Raw genomic sequence first — 20,502 nt, 5'->3', positions numbered from 1 at the left:
AAACCATAAGAGACTCTTACCTATAGAAAACAAACTGAGGATTGCTGGAGGGGTGGTGGGTAGGGGGATGAGGTAACTGGGCAACAGGCATTAAGGAGGGCATTTGATATAATGAGCACTGGTGATATATGCAACTGATGAATCACTAAACTCTACCTCTGAAACTAACAATACACTATATGTTAATTGATTTTATATAAAATATTTTTTTAAAAAAGATCACTCAATAGATACTAACAGAGTTAGTATTAGCTAATAAAGCTTTTGAATAAGCCATGATAAAATGTCCCAAGGAGAAATATGGACGTGCTTGAATTAAATTGAAGAGAAAAAAAAATCTTGGCAAAGAAATAGAAGGTATAAAGAGCCAAAAGAAAAATTTAAGAATGAAAAAAAATATAATAGCCAAAAATAAAAACTCAGTGGATGGTCTGGAAAGTGGAATGAAGTAGAAAAATGAGATATAGTCAAAAATGCTAAAGACAGATCAAAATGCATGGAATTCTAAGAAAATTCAAGTGGTCCATAGTAAGACAAGAAAAAGAAAACAGAGAAATAAAAAACAGAACAAAGAGAAAATAAACATTTAAATGGCAGGGTTAAACCCTAACATATCAAAAATGGCATTAAATATAAATAGTATAAATACACTAATTAAAGGATAGCTTTGCCTTAGTGTATATGTGCCTAACTAGAGAGTGTCAAACTACTTGAGGCAGAACCTGATAGAACTAAAAAGAGAAAAGAATCCACTATTACAGTTGAAGATTTCAACTCCTCTCTGTAAGAAATGGGCAGATCCAGCTGGGAGAAAATCAGTAAGGTCCTATCTGGGTTCAGCAACACCATCAATTAACTGGATATAATTGACATCTATCTACAGACCACTTCAACAAACAATGGCAGAATAACATGGTTTTCCAACTCATATGGAACACTCACGAAGATAGACCACATTCAGGACCATAAAGTATACCTTAATAAATTTAAAATAGAGCTCAAACAATGTCTGCTTTCAGACCACAGCAGAGTTAAATTAGAAATCAGTAACAGAAAGGTAACTGGAAAATCCTAAAATATGTGGAGATTTAAAAACACACTTCCAAATAACACAGGGGTCAAAGAAGAAATTTCAGAAATTTAAAATATTTTCAACTAAATGAAATGAAAACACAACTTATCAAAATATGTGGAATTCAGGAAAAGCAGTGCCTAATGGGAAATTTATAGTACTAAATGCATATATTAGAAAAGAAGAAATATCTAATATCAATTACCTGAGTTTAAACCTTAAGAAACTAAAAAAGAGTTGAGTGAATTAAATCCAAAGTAAGCAGAAGCAAAGAAATAATATGAATTAGAAATATATCAATGAATTTGAAAAGAGAAAATCAATACAGAAAATCAGCAAAACCAAAAGATTGTCTTTGAAATGATCAACAAAATTGATAAGCCTCTAGCCAAGCTACTTAAGTGGGGGGGGAAGAGGACACAAATTACTAATATCAGAAATGAAAGAAGGACCATCACTGCATTTTTTGCATGGATTTTAAAGAATTTCTTTTTCTTTCTTTCTTTCTTTTCTTTCTTTCTTTCTTTCTTTGACAGAGAGAGAGAGAGAGAGAGCACACGTAGGCAGAGCATCAGGCAGAGGGAGAGGGAGAAGCAGGCTCTCCACTGAGCAGGGAGCCCGATGTGGGGCTCAATCCCAGGACACTGGGATCATGACCTAAGCCGAAGGCAGCTGCTTAATCGACTGAGCCACCCAGGTGCCCCTTTTGCATGGATTTTAAAAGGGCAGTAAAAGATAGCTAGATTTATCATGGTGAACACTTCATAATGTTGAATCACTAAGTTGTACACCTGAAATTAATATAATACTGTATGTCAAGTATATTGCAATAAAAAAATCAATAAGTAGCCAAAAAGTGGGATAATAAAGAAATACTATGAAATATTCTATGCCTAGAAATTTGATAATGTTGATGAAATGAACCAATTCCTTTTTTTTTTTTTTTTAAGATTTTATTTATTTGTCAGAGAGAGAGAGAGACAGCACGGGTGAGCACAGGCAGACAGAGCAGCAGGCAGAGGGAGAAGCAGGCTTCCTGCCAAGCGAGGAGCCTGATATGGAACTCAATCCCAGGACACTGGGATCATGACCTGAGCTGAAGGCAGCTGCTTAACCAACTGAGCCACCCAGGCATCCCTGAACCAATTCCTTTAAAGATGCAATCTGCCAAAACTCAAGTAATAAATCCCAATATCTATTAAAGAAATGGAATTAACAATTAATAATCTTCTTAAGCAGAAAACACCAGGCCCAAATGGGTTAACTGGTGAATTCTACCAAATATTTAAGGAAAAATTCTATCAATTCTCTACAATATCTCAGATGATAGAACAGAGGTAATACCTCCAAAATCATTCTAGGAGGCCAACATTATTCTAACACCAAAATTGGACATTACAAGAAAACCAAAGACCAATATCTCTCATGAACACAGAGGCAAAAATCATCAACAAAATATTAGCTAATTGAATATAAAAATGTGTATAAAGAATTATGCACGATGATCCAGTGGGATTTATCTTAGATATTTAAGCCTGATTCAACATTTCAAAAATTAATTAATAAAATCCATCATATCCGCAAACTAATAAAGGAAAAAAAATCACATGATCATATCAATAGATGCACAAAAAGCATCTGACAAAATCCAATACCAATTCATGATTAAAAAAAAAAAAAAGACACTATCAAGCAACTAGGAATAGGGCACCTGGGTGGCTCAGTTAGTTAAACATCTGCCTTCGGCTCAGGTCATGATTCCTGTGTCCTGGCATTGAGTCCCACATCTGGCTTCCTGCTCAGCAGGGATTCTGCTTCTCTCTCTGGCCCTCCCCCTGCTTGTGCTCTCTCTCTCTCTCTCTCAAAAATAAATAAAATCTTAAAAAAGAAACCCAAGAATAGAGGGGAAATTCCTCAAATTGATAATGCATATGTACAAAAATCCTACAGCTAATATTATGCTTAATAGTGAGAAACTTGAAACTATTCCACTAATACTCAAGGATGTCCCCTCTCACCACTCCTTTCCAACATCACACTGGAAGTCCTTGCTAATGTAATGAGATGAGAAAATAAAATAAAAGGTATATAGATTGGGAAAGAAGAAAGAAAACTGTCTTTGTTCATTGATGACATGATCATCTATATAGAAAATCTAAAATAATCTAAAAAATACCTCTGGTACTAATAATAGCAAGGCTGTAGTAACACTGGTACACAAAGTCAGTTGATTTCTTATATACCAGCAATGAACAAATAAAATCTGAAATTAAAATCAAAATACCATTTATGTTAACACCCCTAAAATTACATAGTTAGGTATAAATTGAACAAAATATGTACAAGATCTATATGAGGAAAACCAAAAAATGCTGATGAACAAAATCAAAGGTCTAAACAAATGGAGAGATGCTCCATGTTCATTGGTAAGAAGACTCAGTATATCCTAAATTTAATTATAGATCCTATGTAATCCCAATAAAAATCCTAGCAGATTATTCAGTAGTTATTAACAAACTGATTCTAAAGTTTATATACAGAGGTAAAAGACCCAGCATAGCCAGAACAATGTTGAAGCAGAAGAACCAGGCTGGAGAACTGACACTATTTGACTTCAAGATTTACTATAAAGCTGTAATAACCAAGACAGTGTGGTACTGACAAAAGAAATGACATATATAGATCAATGGAACATAATATATAGCCCAGAAACAAATGTATATAAACATAGTCAACTGACCTTTGACAAAGGAGCAAAGACTGTAAAATGGAGCAAGGAAAATGATACTGGAACAACTGGACATCAACATGCAATAAATTGAATATAGATACAAAACCTATACCCTTCAAGAAAATTAACTCAAAATGGATCATAGACCTAAAAGTAAAATGCTTTTAATCCAGAAGATATATAAAACCCCCAGAAGATAATATAGGAGAAAACCTAGATGTCCTTGGGTATGGCCAAGACTTTTAGATACAACACAAAGGCACAAACCAAATAATTGATAAACTCAACTTCATTAAAATTAAAAATTCTTTCACAAAAGACAATGTTAAAAGAATGGGAAGACAAGTCACAGAGTGGGAGGAAATATTTGCAAAACACACATCCAATAAAAGACTGTGATTCAAAATATACAAAGAACTCTTAAAAATAAGAGGACAAAAAAATCTAATTAAAAAGTAGACAAAGACCTTAACAGAAACAAAGATATAAAGACTGCAAATAAACTTATGAAAAGATGCAACACATTATATGGGATCAGAGAAATGCAAATTGAAGCAACAAGATACCATTACACACCTATTAAAACAGCCAAAGTCCAGAACATTGACAAGATTAAATTCTAGAGGATTAGAGCAGTAAGAAATCTCAACTCTAGTGAGAATGCAAAATGGTTCAGCTACTGCGCAGGAGGGTTTAGCAGTATTTTATAAAATGAAAGAAACCCTTGCCATTCTATCCAGCAATCATCCTCCTTGTATTCACCCAAAGGATCTGAAAAGTTGTGTCCACATAAAAACTTGCACATGGATGGACTATAGCAGCTTTATTCACAATGGCCCAAACTTGGAAGCAACTGAATTGTCCCTCGATAGGTAAATGGATAAATAAAATGTGACACAACCACCCAGTGGCACATTATTCAGGGATGACAAGAAATGAGCTACCAGGCCATGAAAAGACATGGAAAAAATTTAAACACCTATCACTAAGTGAAGAAAAAACAATCTGAAAAGGCAGCATGCTGTATGATTAAACACAATATTACATTCTAGAAAATGTAAAACTATGAAGACCATAAAAAGATCAGTGGTTGCTGGATGTTGGGGTGGAGCGGAGGTGAACAGGCAGAGCACTAAGGATTTTTTAAAAGATTTTATTTATTTATTTGAGACAGAGAACAAGGATGAGGGGGGCAAAAGACAGAGGGAGAAGCAGGCTCCCTGCTGAGCAGGGAGGCCGATGTGGGACCTGTTCCAAGGACCCTGAGATCATGACCTGAACCAAAGACAGATATTTAACTGACTGAGCCACCCAGGTACCCCAGAACAGAGGATTTTTAGGGCAGTGAAATTATGTTATATGATAACGTAATAATGGATACAATATGTATCATTATACATTTGTCTAAACCCATAGAATATACAACATCAAGAGTAAGCCCTAAAGTAAGTTACGGACTTTGGTAATTATGAGGTCTCAATGTAGTTTCATCAGTTGTAACAAATGTACCACGCTGGTGGGGGATGTTGATAATAGTGACGGCCTGCATGTGTTGGAACAGTGGATATATGAAAAGTCTCTATATCTTCTCTCAATCTTGCTGTGAATCTAAAATTGCTCTAAAAATTGTCTTCAAATAGAAAAGAGATAGCTTAGCAGACTTGATTTAAAAAAATCTTCTAACCAAATGTCTGCAACTCACTTCAAATATTATAATTTAGAAATATTGAAAATAAAAAAGTGAAAAAATATATAGCACATAAATATCAGTTCAAAGAATGAAGGAGTGGGCTATTCTTAGATAAAATAGATTTTAGAATAAAGAAAATTACTGGCAATATTAATGATAAAAGGATGATTCTACCAAAAAGACATAGCAACACTAAATGTGCATGCATCTGACAAAAAGCAGGAAAATATGTGAAGCAAAAACTGATAGAAATGAAAAGAGAAGCAGATAAGCCCACAATTATAGCTGGAGACTTCTGTATCGCCTCTCACCAATTACCAGAACAGCTAGACAGGAAACCAGCCAGAATACAGAACTTAACAACGCCATCAACAGATAGCCTCCAACAGACATTCAGAGCACATTCCATTCAACAACAGTATCTTTTTTCAAATGTCATGGAATACACAGAAAAATAGACCATATCCTAGGTCACAAAACAAACCTTATTAAATTTAAAAGAATTTAAATTGTACGCAGTATGGTTTTTGATCACAAGGGAATCAAACTAAATATTAATAACAGAAAGATTGAAAGAAAATCTTCAAACTCTCGGAAACTAAACAATGCACTTCTAAATAATCTATGAGTCAAACAATCAGTCACAAGGGAAATTAAACAACACACTGAGTTGAATGAAAATAAAAATAAATAGTATCAAAAGTGTGGGAAGCCGGGGTGCCTGGGTGGTACGGTCTGTTCAGCACCCAGCTCTTGGTTTCTGCTCAGATCACAATTTCAGAGTGGTGAGATCCAGCCGCACATGAGGTTCCATACTCAGTACAGACTGTGCCTGTTTCTCTCTCCTTCTCCCTCTGTCCCTCCCCACTCTCTAAAATGAATAGATAAATCTTAAAAAACAACAACAACAACAAAAAACAACTGTGTGAAACAGCAAAAGCAGTGCTAAGAGTGAAATCTCTACCTGTAAATGCTTATATTAGAAAAGAGGATAAAATATCAATAATCTAATCTTTCAGCTCAAGAAAGTATAAAAAGAAGAGCAAGACAAATCTAAAGCAATCAGAAAGAAGGAAATAAGAAAAGGCATAGGTCAATGAAATTTAAAACAGAAAATCAATAGAAAAAAAATGAAAAAAAAGCAGCATCTTTGAAAAGTTCAACAAAATTAACAATCTTCTAACAATACTGACAAAATAAAAATAAGACACAAACTGCCAATATCAGGAATGAAAACATGGGATATCACCATATATACTGCATTCATAAAAAATAATAAGGGAATATTTTGAACTCTATACATACAAATTTTACCACTTAGATGAAATGAACCAATTCCTAGAAAAACACAAACTGTCACAAATCACATGTTAAATACATAATCTGAATAGCCCTGTAATTATTGAGGAAATTAGATTTATAATTTTAAATTCCCTGAAAGTCAAATCTCCTGACCCAGATGATTTCACTAGTAAATTATATCAGATATATACATTTAAAGAGAATTAGTACCAATTCTCCACAATCTCTTCCTGAATACAGAAGAAGAGAAGACACTTCCCAATTTACTTTATGAAATCATTACTACAGATACTTAACCTAGATGAGCAGTAAAAAAAGGAAAACTACAGATCAATATCCTTCATAAATACAGATGCAAAAATCCTTAATAAAATACTAATATAGAATTCAGCAATGTGTAAAAAGAAATATTTATCATGAACAAATGTGGTTTATTCCTATGACAAGAGGCTGGCTCAGTATCTGAAAATCAAGAAATGTAATACACAATATTAATATGATAAAGAACAATAGTATTGTGACCATATCAACTGATGCAGAAAAAAAATTAACAAAATTCAACATCCATTTATGACAAAAATGCTCAGGACATAAGGAGTAGAGGGGAACATGCTAGAGTTAATAAAGAACATCTACAAAAAAAATAAATAAATAAATAAAATCTATAGCAACATCATACTTAAGGAAAAAATACTGAACTTTTTCTCCTGAAGACTAGAAATGAGGCAAGACTGCTCTCACTGTTGTTATTAACCATAATACTGGAAGAAAAGGAAATAAAAAGCATAGGTTTACATGCAAGCAAGGAAGAAATAAAACTGTCCCTATATGCCAATGACATGACTCTCTATACAGAAAATCCCAAATAATGTACAAAAAATAAAAAATAAAGCAAACAAAACATCCTAAAGCTACTAAGTAAATTTAGCAAGGTCTCAGAATACAATGTAAACATTAAAAAATCAATTATAATTCTATTATCAATAAACACATAGAAACCACAATTTAAAACATATTAGCAGTTGTAATTGCTCAAAAATTGAAATACTTAGATGTAAATCTGGTAGTGCACATTCAGGATTTATAAGCTGAAAACTATAAAATGCTGATGTAACAAATTTGAAAAGATCTTAATAAATGGAAAAATATATTGCATTCACAGATTGGAAGACAACATAATAAAGACCCAACAAAATAAAATTAATTCTTCCCAAATTGATAGAGGCAATTCTATGATCCAAGAAAGATTTTTTTATAGATATAGGAAAGACTATCCTAAATTTCATATTGAAATGCAAACAATCTAGAATAGCTAAAATCATTTTTAAAAAGAACCTAATAGGAGGAATCATTCACTCTAACTTCAAGATAGAGGTAAACTCATGAGGATGATGTGGCACTGGCAGACTGACATATAGATCAGCAGAACAGGACACATAATCCAAAAATAGTCCCACACAAGTATAACTAATTATATTTTAACAGGTGTACAAAGGCAATTCAATGGGGGAAAAGACAGCCTTTCCAACAAATGGTGCTAAAGCAATGGAACACACATTTGAAAAATTGTAAATCATACACTTTACACAAAAGTAACTCAAACTGGATCATAAACTTAATGTAAAACATAAAACTTAAAAACTTTTGGAAGAAAATGGGAGAAAATTTTCCAAACCCGGGACTTCATAAACAGTTCTCAGACATAACACCAGAAGTATGATCCATAAAAGAAAAATTCCATAAATTAAACTTCATCAAAATTTGCAACTCTTACTCTGTGAAAGACCTTGTTAAGGTTATGAAAAGACAAGCTACAGATTGGGAAGACAAACTACTCAATAAAAGACTCATATCTAGAAAATATTTAAAAAATCTCAAAATTCACAATAATCATTTGATTAGAAAATATGTTGATAATTATTGTGCCCACTTTGGCAGCACATATACTAGAAAATATGCTGATAACTATTGTAAATGTTTGGAAATTTCTGTAATGAAAAATTTTTAAAAACTACAAAAAGGGAAAACTGGTATTTAAGGTACCTAGCAGTCTGGACATAAGGGTTGTATTTTATTGTGCTGTGTTACAGGTATTGTCCACTTGATAGATTTCCTTACTGTTTGTTAAATAATTTTAAAAGGACCGTGCTAGATTCAGACAAATTTTTACTTACTAATGTCTTTGTGTTAGCCATCTGGAATATAGCAAACTTCCTCATTTGTCTGCCTGAATCCACATTTGACTTTCTACAGTCTGTTAACACTGCAATAACTGGAGAAATTCTTTTACAACACAAATTAGCTCAAAACCATCCATTAACCCCCTTCTCCTCTCTTTCAGAAAATGAGCCAAGGTCCTTACACTGGCCCAACCTCCCCCATACCATCCACTTCCCTCACCATCTCCTCTACTCTCTACTCACTCTATCTCTTCCTGCGGTGCTGGCTACTTTTGTGTTCTTTGCACCCATCAGGCATGTTCTACCCTCTAGGCTTTACATCTCATGTTCCCTCTACCTGGAACACTCTTCTGGACATCATATGGTTCACTTCCTCACTTTCTACAAGTGCCCACTCCATATCATTTTCTCAGAGCCAAACTCCCCTCTAACCACATTACTGAGTTCTTATCACCCTCACATCTGTCAGTCCCTTGTCTCCAGCCTCTTTCCATGTTTTGTTTTTCCAAGGCACTGTCATCTTCCAACATGCTCTAAATTGACTTATTTTATCTTGCCTTATGTGTATCCCCTCTCCAGAATGTCAGCCCAATGGGGACAGAGATTTCCTTCCGTTTTGTGCCCTGTTGCTCCCCAGAACCTATAACAATGCCTAGCACATAGTACATACTCAATAAATATTTGTTGAATGAATTTTAATCAAAATTACTAGATAAACAATGGCAAAGCTTGGCCGATACAGATGGTAGTATTAACTATCTTGTACCAGAATGATGGTGATAATGAACACTAGTTTTGAAGTCCTTATTCTTTGCCAGAAACTCTACCAAGTGCTTGATGTGACTGCACACACACACACACACACACACAAACACACACACACACACACACACATACACACTTCAAAGAGAAGGAAGCATTTCACTGGGGAAGTTGTGATGAATTTACCTGACCTCATGAAGATTTATTTCCAGTGCTCTAAATTGGTATATTGCCATAAAAGTAGTTGACATTTATTGAATACCAACGACATGGTAACTACTCTGCTAAGCACTTGTATTATTATCTCTTCTCATTTTAACAACTGTGTGAGTTAATACTATACTAATCTTCCCTTTACCAACAAGTACGGTGAGCTTTGTGGAGATAAAGAAGCCAGAGCCAGGAAACACTGGCTCCAGGTAGTGAACACAGACACACCGGCTAGAAGTTCAGCTTGTAACTCCCACAGAACTCTTAACACAAAAGCCAGCCCCTGTGCTAAGTACTCTCTGTATAGCATCCACCTAGTCCTCAAAAGAGGGATCAAGGAACCCCGACAGGTTAGCTAGATGACAGAGCCCCACTCCGTCAGGGCTGGCCAACTCAAAACAGACATCACCTCTCTGGTCACCTTATTTAATACTGAGATTGCCTCCACACATACACTATCACCTTTTATTCCCCTCCAAGTACCTGACTGACTGATTTTGTCTACCATCTGCCTCCCCCCTATAATGAAAGCTTCACAAGGGCAAGAATTTAGGGCTGACACTAAAGCACCCAGAACAGTGCCCAGGATATAGTAATTCTTTGACATTTTTTTTCCATTGGATTAAGTAAATCTCTTTCCTAAGAAAAGAGCCACAGCTTGAAGCAGAAGCAGTAAAATTTAAAGGTAAGAGAGACCCACAGAAGTTCCTTGCTCCCTTTTTTGTCTGCATATTCTGCATGGAAGAAGGAAACTAACCATTATTTATGTGCTTTTGAGCCATGGAGCCTTGGAGGTGGGCACAGAAAGTACACAGTGTGAGTATAATCCTGAAGAAGAGCTTGGGTCCTCAGAAGTGTTAGCAATGAATATCTATAGTGCCCCAGTAGTTTTCGTCAGAGGTGATTTTGTGCCCACCCACTCTAGAACATTTGGCTACATTAAGAGACATTTTTGAGTGGCACAACTGAGGGGTGCTACTGGCATCGAGTGGGTAGAGGCCAGGGGTGTCACAACATCCTCCAATGCATGGGATAGTTCCACAACAAAAAATTATCTGGCCCAAAATGTCGATACTACTAAGTCTGAGATAGCCTGGCACCAAGAGTTTCTCTATGACTGGAGGAAATTTCTACTTCTGAGTATGGCTGACATTTTAATAGGTATCACCAGAAGCCTCCATAGAGGCTGGAGCCTGTCCTCCATAAGGGGAAGGCAAGCCATATGCACGGTCTTGTTTACAGAAGGTAATCTTCCCCATGAGTGCAGGGATGTTATATAAGCTGTCAATCAATCCTTAGATGTACATGAATCAATTGCAGGGAACACAAAATAACACCCTCTGAAAGAGTGATTTTTAATTCCAGCCTTGATATTGGGCCCTGGAACTGGAAGCCAACTAACTGTATCCTCATGAGCTGCAGCTGTGGAAGGCTGAGTGCGCTGCCCTGTGGGTGTCTCCAACCTGAATGCAGGGGAGCCTTCCCTAGGTCACAGATTAAAAAGTCAGCCAGAAATCGGGAACTGCGGGCACCCTGTAATATCGCACTGTTTCTGTGGCCATGGCTGTGTAATCCCCAATGTCTGAATGAACAGTAGGACACTGAGTGGATGTTAAGGTGTCTCTCAATATTTAGGTACTTGACATTTATGATTAAAAAAAAAAAAAGGACCTGTAATTTCCATCATATTTTGCAGTGTAGTTTTTTTCCTATATAACTAAAGCCGAACAGAAGGAAGTTTGGTAAATTTAAGACAATGTCCAGATTTACCATATTTGAACATGAGAAAATTAGGAAATAAGACCCAGGTATATCAGCATTATTGATCAGGAAGCTGGAAGTCATCCCAATGAAATTAGGTACCTAGGACATGCTGATATATCTTCTTAGTTATTTAAGTATTTTCATTAACTTTAGACTCAAATCTTAATTTGTTTCTGTGCTGTTTAAAATTGTCAAATATAAGGGTATTTATGTTTGATTTTACCTTGCATAAGGCAAAATGTGTGTGTGATTTTTTTTAAATTTTGTTTATTTATTTGACAAAGAGAGAGAGAGATCACAAGTAGGCAGAGAGGGAGGCAGAGAGAGAGGGGGAAGCAGGCTCCCTGCTGAGCAGAGAGCCTGATGTGGGACTTGATCCCAGGACCCTGGGATCATGACCTGAGCCGAAGGCAGAGGCTTAACCCACTGAGCCACCCAGGTGCCCTGTGTAAATCCTGTGCCCTTGTGGACTCCCAAGTCCAAGTCCAAGCTGCTGGCTAATCACAAAGGTCTCACCTTCCTTGCTGCCCATTCCTTAAACATTCTGTATGAGGGTTCACACCCCCATCATTCTGGTGCTCTGCCCCCTTTATGAGCATCTCTGCTTTCTGACCTCTCCTCTTGGAAAAGGAGAAGGAGAAGGAAACCTGAAGTAGGGCTATTGTCAGGTGACAGAACATGCAGGAAAATGGAACGGTTCCCTGGGGGAGGAAGGGCACTACCAGGAAGGAGGGCAGGGCCTTAAGGTCTGATCCAAGGGAACAGGAAGTAAGCAGGAGTGAGATACAGAGCAGCAGGAGTGAGATACAGAGTAGCAGGCCTATAAGTCTCAGGCCAAACCCGCAGAGCAGGAGGGATTAGGTTTAGAAAGAGATGCCTCTGTAGCTGTCTTCAGTGTAGACAGCTATCAGTGGTCATGAAAACTCTTGCGTTATCCCATCTTATCCAATTCCTTCATGCCCCTCTCATTCCCAGTCACTCTGCATTTGTCACTGAGGGCTACCAACTCCTTCCCAAGAATCTCTCCACCACCAAACCCTGTGGCAGGGCTGACAGCCTCTTCATCAACTGGCTTCTCAAGGCTTCTTTTTCTTTCTCCTTTGTGGGTGGTTCTATGCTTCTTTCTTTCTCCCCCTAAGTATAATTAAAATTTTACCATCTCTTTTTCTATGACTTTTTTCTTAAAGATTATACCTTATATCAAAAACTACCTCTGTGGGTATTATGTTTAGTGAAATTAGTTAATCGGAGAAAGACAATGATCATATGATCTCCCTGATATGAAGAAGTTGAAAGGTAAAGTGGGGGTTTTGGTGGGGTAGGAAAAGAATAAATGAAACAAGATGGGATTGGGAGGGAGACAAACTATAGGAGACTCTTAATGTCACAAAACAAACTGAGGGTTGCCAGGGGGAGGGGGGTAGGGAGAGGGTGGGGGGCTTGTGGATGTTGGGGAGGGTATGTGCTATGGTGAGTGCTGTGAAGTGTGTAAACCTGGCAATTCACAAACATGTACCCCTGGGGCTAATAATAGATTATATGTTTATAAAAAAATTAAAAATTTTTAAAAAAACTACCTCTGTAATTCCTCATCAGTATCTGCTGTTCTAATTAAGGTCTTTCAGGGAAGTCAGTTCTACATAGCAGGCTATGGGCTGAATTATTTTGCAATGGTGTTTTACCATCAAACCAACTTTAAAATGTTGAAGTCCAAACTAAATCCCCATCCTCCACTTTCAAATGTGACTCCCTCCTCCTACTGCTCATATTTCTGCCCTCCTTACCAAATGTTCTTCGCTGAAGTCATGCACAGTTCAGTGCTTGCTGGCAAGCAATGAGGTACCATGGCATGACACAACAACAAAGAAAACCTATCCCTACCTTCTGATTCACCATTCACACTTCTGTAAATATAATCCAAAGAATTAATAGAAATTATGACATGGTACAGGCATAAAATTATTTTTATTTTAAATGTTTTTTCCCTGTTTTTTTTTATTACATTAGTTTTTTTTTTTTAATTATTTTATTTATTTGACAGAGAGAGATCACAAGTAGGCAGAGAGGCAGGCAGAGAGAGAGGAGGAAGCAGGCTCCCCACGGAGCAGAGAGCCCGATGCGGGGCTCGATCCCAGGACCCCGGGACCACGACCCAAGCCGAAGGCAGAGGGTTCAACCCACTGAGCCACCCAGGCGCCCCTATTACATTAGTTTTAATACGGAAGTAGTAACTAACATATTTAAAATTTTAAAAATCATTAGGTAAAAATGTGGAGAAGTGCTTGCTAACTTACAAAAGATAAGTGTTTATAACAATTAAAACTATGTAAAATGTACATATAAAAGGATTGGCAAGAAATACTCTAAAATAGTATTTATCAATGGGATGGAGGTGACTATCTTACCCTTTATTGCACATTGTTTAAATTGTTTAAGTGTTTATGCCTTCTTCAAAGGGGAATTTCTTCATCATCCTAGATTCCTCCAGCTTTGTTTTGTTTAGCTACCTAGTTTTACACATTAACTCTTTTTTTACATTTTTTTAAATTTTTTAAAAATATTTTATTTATTTATTTGACAAGGAGAAAGAGTACAAGCAGGGAGAGCAGCAGGCAGGGGGAGAAGGAGAAGCTGAGCAGAGAGCCCCCAGTGGGGCTCCATCCTAGGACCCGATATCATGATCTGAGCCAAAGGATGACACTTAACCCAGGCATCCCTACACATTAACTCTTCAAATAAACCTATAACCATTATTCCCTTTTTATCCTTGCTGCCCTGCCCTCATTGGCCCTGAGGACATGTTGACCCTTTAAGGGATCAGCACTTGCTCCTAGCCCTTCTCCCTTCTCCTCCTCTGACTAGAGAGCTGGCAACTCTAGGTCCCAGCCCACCGAAGCCACATGACAGTGCCCTGATGACTACAGCATTGGCAGAAATCTACTGGAGAATTCTAGGGACAGCCTGCTCTTCTGAAGGTGGAAGAGCATAGCTTCAACTGTGCATTTTTTAGCTTGTTAGTTTCCTGTCACTTACAACCTAACACATGGCTGACTAATATCTTGCCTACCTGCCTCCCTCCTGTTCTAGTCTTCTATAATCTGCTTTGCCTTACAATTTTGTGTAAGGGTGAAGAAAGAGAAGACCGGAAAAGAATACAAAATAAATAAACATTGACAATAAATGCAAAGGACAGCTGACATATGAAAGCAGTGTTAAAGACTGAAAAATTATTTTAAAAAGTATGAAAAACAATTTAAGAGTAATCTAAGTCCACTTAGTAAAGGCTTGAAAAATTCCTACACACACGAACAGTTCCTTAGGGCACCGGGATGAATACCACTGTATAGGGTAGCAACGAGGCTCTCCCAAAGTTTTCATTTAGCATTCAGTCTCTAGTGGGTACACCAGTGAGCCAAACACACAAGATGTTACTGCCATGGAGCTTAGAGTTGAACTGGGAAGCAAATACATGAACAAAATAATTACACAAGCAAACAAAATCTGTGCTATGGAAAGTCAAATTCAAGTATGGCTCAGTCAGTAGAGCATGCAACTCTTCATCTCAGATTTGTGAGTTCTAGACCCACATTGAGCATAGAGCCTCCACCCCCCCCCCCCAAAAAAAAAAAAGAATGGTCTTGATAAAGGAGAACCTGGTCTATTTACTAGTGGAGCAGACGACTGGCAAGGAAAACTTCCTTAAGAAAACTGACCTATGCACTAGCTTGGAGGATGAGCCTGCTTGTTAGAGAAACAAAGGGAGGAGGGGCAGGGAAGAAAGGAAGAGCTTTTGGAGAGGAGGGACACTACATCCAAAGCCCCCGAAGAATGAGGGCAAACACTGATTCTGAGAAACACAAGGAAGGCCATGGTGTGTGTGTTTGTTCCAACTCACCAAGAAAAGGAAAAATTACTTTCATATATTCTGCTTAAGAAGAAAACCAAGGAGCTTTTGCACTAAGTCATTCCATAGAGATACATAAGCATTTATTAAGTACCATGCACTATATTAGGTTCTGGGATATAAATATGAGTAGGATATATTCTGTGCCTTTAGGGAGTTCCAACAAATAATAAAGAAACTAAAGTAAACAATTGCAGTTGCTTATAATGAGCACTTTGGTGTAGGTGTGGCCAAAGGCTGTGGGGACAACAACAAAATGATTAATTCATTCAGAGGCTCAATTACCTAGAAAATTAATCTATGTTCTATACATCATTACCAAATGATACTGAATAAAAGAAATATGACTGAGTCTAATCATGAAACGAACCACAAAATCTAAATTCTGACAGATATCAAAAAGTAATGGAATTGTTTAAAAGACTTTGAAGTACACAACCCTACTTTAACAACCTCTCTAGTCTTGGGCAACCATTCAAATAACCAGATTTGTGCATAAAGAAATTTTAGGATATGTGTTTGAGGCAAAGATAAATAAAGGAAACACTGAATTAGACCTCATCAGGATCAGATAGAGAAGTAGAAAAGGCCAACATAACATTAAAATTCTTCTTTTGTTGAGATCCAATGAAAAGACTTGTACTTAAGAAGAGTTAATGGCAAACATTAAAATCTGCCTTTTCATTCACTTAGTTTATATGATTATCAATAAACAAAATCCAGAGACTTGGGCCTTTGCATTAGTTCTGCCAATAATCAGTTGTGTGAAAACAGAATCACGTGGTTTCTCTGAATCTCAGTCTCCGTATTATGAAATAGAATAATTTCATTTGCATCTGATGATTGCAAAACAGTCTTCCAGAAAAATTAGATACCACTCTTTTATTTTCACTGATTTCAATACTGGCTAACTACAAGTACAAGAGCTCAGGAGAATACAGAGCCATTTTACCAATTATTTGCCAGGCTGGAAAGCACAGATTTTACAAATAATACTTTGAATTTAGCCAAGATAAATTAGCAAATGTATAATGCCTGATCATTACAAGGCTACATGAAGCCAAAGAGTGGCTATGGAATCTAGTAAAGACTAGATGGACTCACTAACTAGGAAACATGCACATTCAATCAGGTAAAACCCTTCTAATGATATCTATGGCCCTTCTCTTGGATAAAGGAAATCATAAGAAAAAAATCACCCAAATATAATGTCAGATATCATTGTACATTATTATGAAATATGTGTATGCTATTTCTATTGTAGGACATACTTTTTCCCATCTCAGTCATTTTTGCTAAAGTGTTTGATAAAGTTGCTTAAAGTGAATAGGGAGTTACAATATATGAGCCAAAGAGGAATCTGCTAATTTAAAACAAAACAAAAAAAATTGGAATATGGTTTTGTCATCAGATCCAAAAAATGACACAGTAATTATATGCAGTGCTACACAATAATTCTAAGCATAATTGCAGTATAATTTTTGTGACATGCACTTTCTATCCATCTCCATCATAATTGTTATGTTTAGATCTTGTCACCTTGTTTTTAAATTTCTCTTCTATTTCCTTAAGGTGCAGGATTTTCAAATATGTAGAGTCATTTAAAATATATGTACCCCACAATACCTATCTCATCACAGGACCTGAACAAATGAGTATCAACAGAAATCCTAATATTTATGCAAATACCTAATGTTGTGGAAAGTCAACCCTGTACAACTTCTTAGTCCATTTTACAAAAATAAGAATGTAAGGGGAATACATATTTTGCAACTTTTTGTAATGCAAAATGGTTTCTCCTACTCTTTGCTATGCCATCTTTCTCCTATCAATGAGAAGGTCCACGTCACACAGGATGCAAAGGGCTTTGAGAAATGGGAACTGCCTTGTGCAGTTTTCAATGTGAAAGAGCATCCACACTGCAAGTTCTCAAGGCCAAAAGCCACAGGCATTTTAAGCACAAGCAACTTTGATGGATAGGCATGGCTGTGTGTCAGTGCACCCCTTTTCCTATCCAGACCCCACATCCACTACATAAAATGTCATATTAATCATGTGATCTAAGCATATGGTATATCTTTTGAAGAACTTAAAATTATAAGGTATAGAAATACATATTTTTATAGAAAATTTTAAAAAATGATACTTGCCATAAAGATTTGTTAAGATTTGTGATGGTTAATCTTATGTGTTAATTTGGTTAAACCTACTCATAATGAGGGTGGGCCTCATCCAATCAGCTGAAGGCATTAAGAATAAAGATTGAAGTTTCCTTAAAGACATTCTACCAGAGTTTCTACCCTTTAGAGTCAAGACTGCAATGGCAACTCCTATCCAGTCTACAGGCTTGCCTTACAGATTGTAGACTTGCCAGCCTCCACAATGGCATAAGACAATTTCTTAAAATCTCTCCATCAATCCATTAATCCATCCATCAATCAATCAATCAATCATCCTCACTCCCAACCTTCACCCCCACCTGTATACCTCCTACTGGTTCTCTGGAGAATACTGACTAAACAAGTCTATCCAGAACATTCAATATATTACTTATTACCTTTTAAAAAACAAATATTTTTGTTCCTGTTTATGACATTGGTAAATTCTGAACCAACTCTTAGTTTTAAGATTATGTTAACACTCTTTATTAAAAATTTCATGAAACCAGCTAAGAATAAAGCTGACATATTGAGCTTAAGTACTTTCTCTAAAACTAGATTTAAGTATATATTATGTATTTTCTGTACAAACTAAGTTTGTGCACTTTCTATAGAACAAATAGTATGAAAAGACAAAAGAAACTAGGTAATTATGACTCTCAGTTAATGATATTTGGCTGTTCTTCTCCAAGTTATTACATATAACAAAGTTCAGTCATTTTATAGGAAAACAGTAACATAATCATATTTGTATGTGCAACAGCTGCAAAAACAATGTTGTAAAAGTAGGGTATATATTATGATTACTTGTTGTTGTAAAACTAGTTTCAGGTCAGTTCTTCCTAGTATCATTATTTCCACATCATAAAACACACTTAAAAATATCTTTATAAGTAACAAGCAAATTACAATGACTTTACTTCTATTTATATATTTTTAAAGATTTTTATTTATTTATTTGGCAGAGAAAGAGAGAAAGCATAAGCAGCGGAAGTGGCCAGCAGAGGGAGAGGGAGAAGCAGGCTCCCCACTAAGCAAGGAGTCTGTTGGGGGGTTTGATCCCAGGACCCTGGGATCATGACTTGAGTTGAATGCAGATACTTAACCGACTGAGCCACCCAGGTGCCCTACTATGGCTTTACTTTAAAACCTAAATTATATTCAATTAGAATTATAAATGGTATATTATAAAGGCCTCCTATTATTTTATATATAACAGATTGATACCAGAGAAAATATTGAAATGATATATGTTTTTTTTTGTTTTTGTTTTTTGTTTTTCAAAAAAACAAGTCCCTCTCAGAGGCATTCAGTGGACCGAGGTACTTACTAATAGCAGAATCATAGGAGGTTGAGTTGTGTTCTCCCCTCATAAAGGGATATGGCGACAGGTAAGCATGTGCGCAGTTCTTGGATGCTGGCTGATTGGCTAGAAAGGAGACCAAACAGAGGTAGTTGTTATTGAGAAAATGAGAGAAGACCTGTTCCTAACACAAGAGAAATGTGGGATCTGGGGCACAGAAGCTAAACAAAAACTGCAGGTTAGATCAACAATTTCAGAGAACAGTTGAATGAGGGGGAAAAAAACTCCCATCAAGCAGCTCAGGGGACCTAGAAAGTGGATTCATCTAAAACATCTAGCTCATGACATAGTTCAGTGCAGAGAATACCCCTAATATCACCTTAAAATTAAAGACACTACACTTCATTTATTTTCACAAACATATTCTCTAGTTCCTAATTTGATGTTTAGTGCATAGTAAGTATTCAAAAAGTAATTGTTTTAAAAATATAACAAATTTAGATTTAACCTTGATCAGTTCTGAACAACATAAAAAGTATTCTATATTCTATTTTTAGGGAAAAGATAGAAATGATAGGTCATACAAATTAATAATCCAAATGCATTTTTAGTATTTGGAAAAAATACAAGAAAAAACTTTTATGTTGTTTGAAAACTTGAAGATTTCACTGCGTACTCTTTAAGAAGGAGTGAAATTCTTCCTTCCTCTAATCCTTGGAAAAGTCTTCCTCTTGCATAGTCTGATTTATTCTATCAGTCTAAATAGTTTTCATTGGAAGACACTTTTTCTCTTCCCCAAAATGTCTGTAAGAAAGCCTGTCAACTATTTCTTGCAAAATTTCATCTCATTATTACTTGGCTCCTTTTATGCATGCCTACTTGCTGTCAGCTTGCTTGTCTTCCAAGATCTCATATTTTTATTATGTATTCTTTATTATATATATAAATGCCATATTTTGATAAATCACAAGAGTATATACCATATTTTGATATATCACAGGAGTATATGATAAAGAGACTAATAATTTCAGCCTACAATAATATCCTTTGGGGTAAGATAAAAGCTAGTTATTTTCAAAGATTAATATAATATAGGAAATAGAGTGAAAAGAATGTATCATATTTTTAAGAGGCTTTTCTACTTCAAAAGAGAACTTTCAAGTTTCTATGAGAGAATGCAAACATCAAAAGCCAGGCATTTCTTCATATTGTCAACAAACTTGGTTAAAGCCCAAACAGAGTGAGCTTTCATCCACTGCGGCTGGTAATTAAGTTTTATTATTTAAAAAGATTTTTTTTAACTTTAAAGTCATGAATATAAAATAACACATCTCTATTTCTAAATTTTTAAATTTGAGGTTTCAAGGGATAACCAAGAATATATATATATATATATATATATATATATATATATATATATATATA

General features: G+C 36.0%; 1 protein-coding gene across 1 annotated transcript in view; it reads right to left on the bottom strand.

Moving 5' to 3' along the window:
* The window catches only part of TMEM182 (transmembrane protein 182), a 56,485-nt gene that overhangs the window by 34,903 nt on the left and 1,080 nt on the right, over positions 1–20,502 (bottom strand). Inside the window, exon 3 of the mRNA XM_032840415.1 lies at positions 19,105–19,203. Within this exon, the coding sequence (XP_032696306.1) occupies positions 19,105–19,203 (99 nt within the window). The remainder of the gene's footprint in view (positions 1–19,104; positions 19,204–20,502) is intronic.

This window comes from Lontra canadensis, unplaced genomic scaffold (genome assembly GCF_010015895.1).
Source record: "Lontra canadensis isolate GAN:19392208 unplaced genomic scaffold, GSC_riverotter_1.0 scaffold112, whole genome shotgun sequence".
Taxonomy (NCBI): domain Eukaryota; kingdom Metazoa; phylum Chordata; class Mammalia; order Carnivora; family Mustelidae; genus Lontra; species Lontra canadensis.
This window is presented reverse-complemented; position numbering and strand designations above follow the sequence as displayed.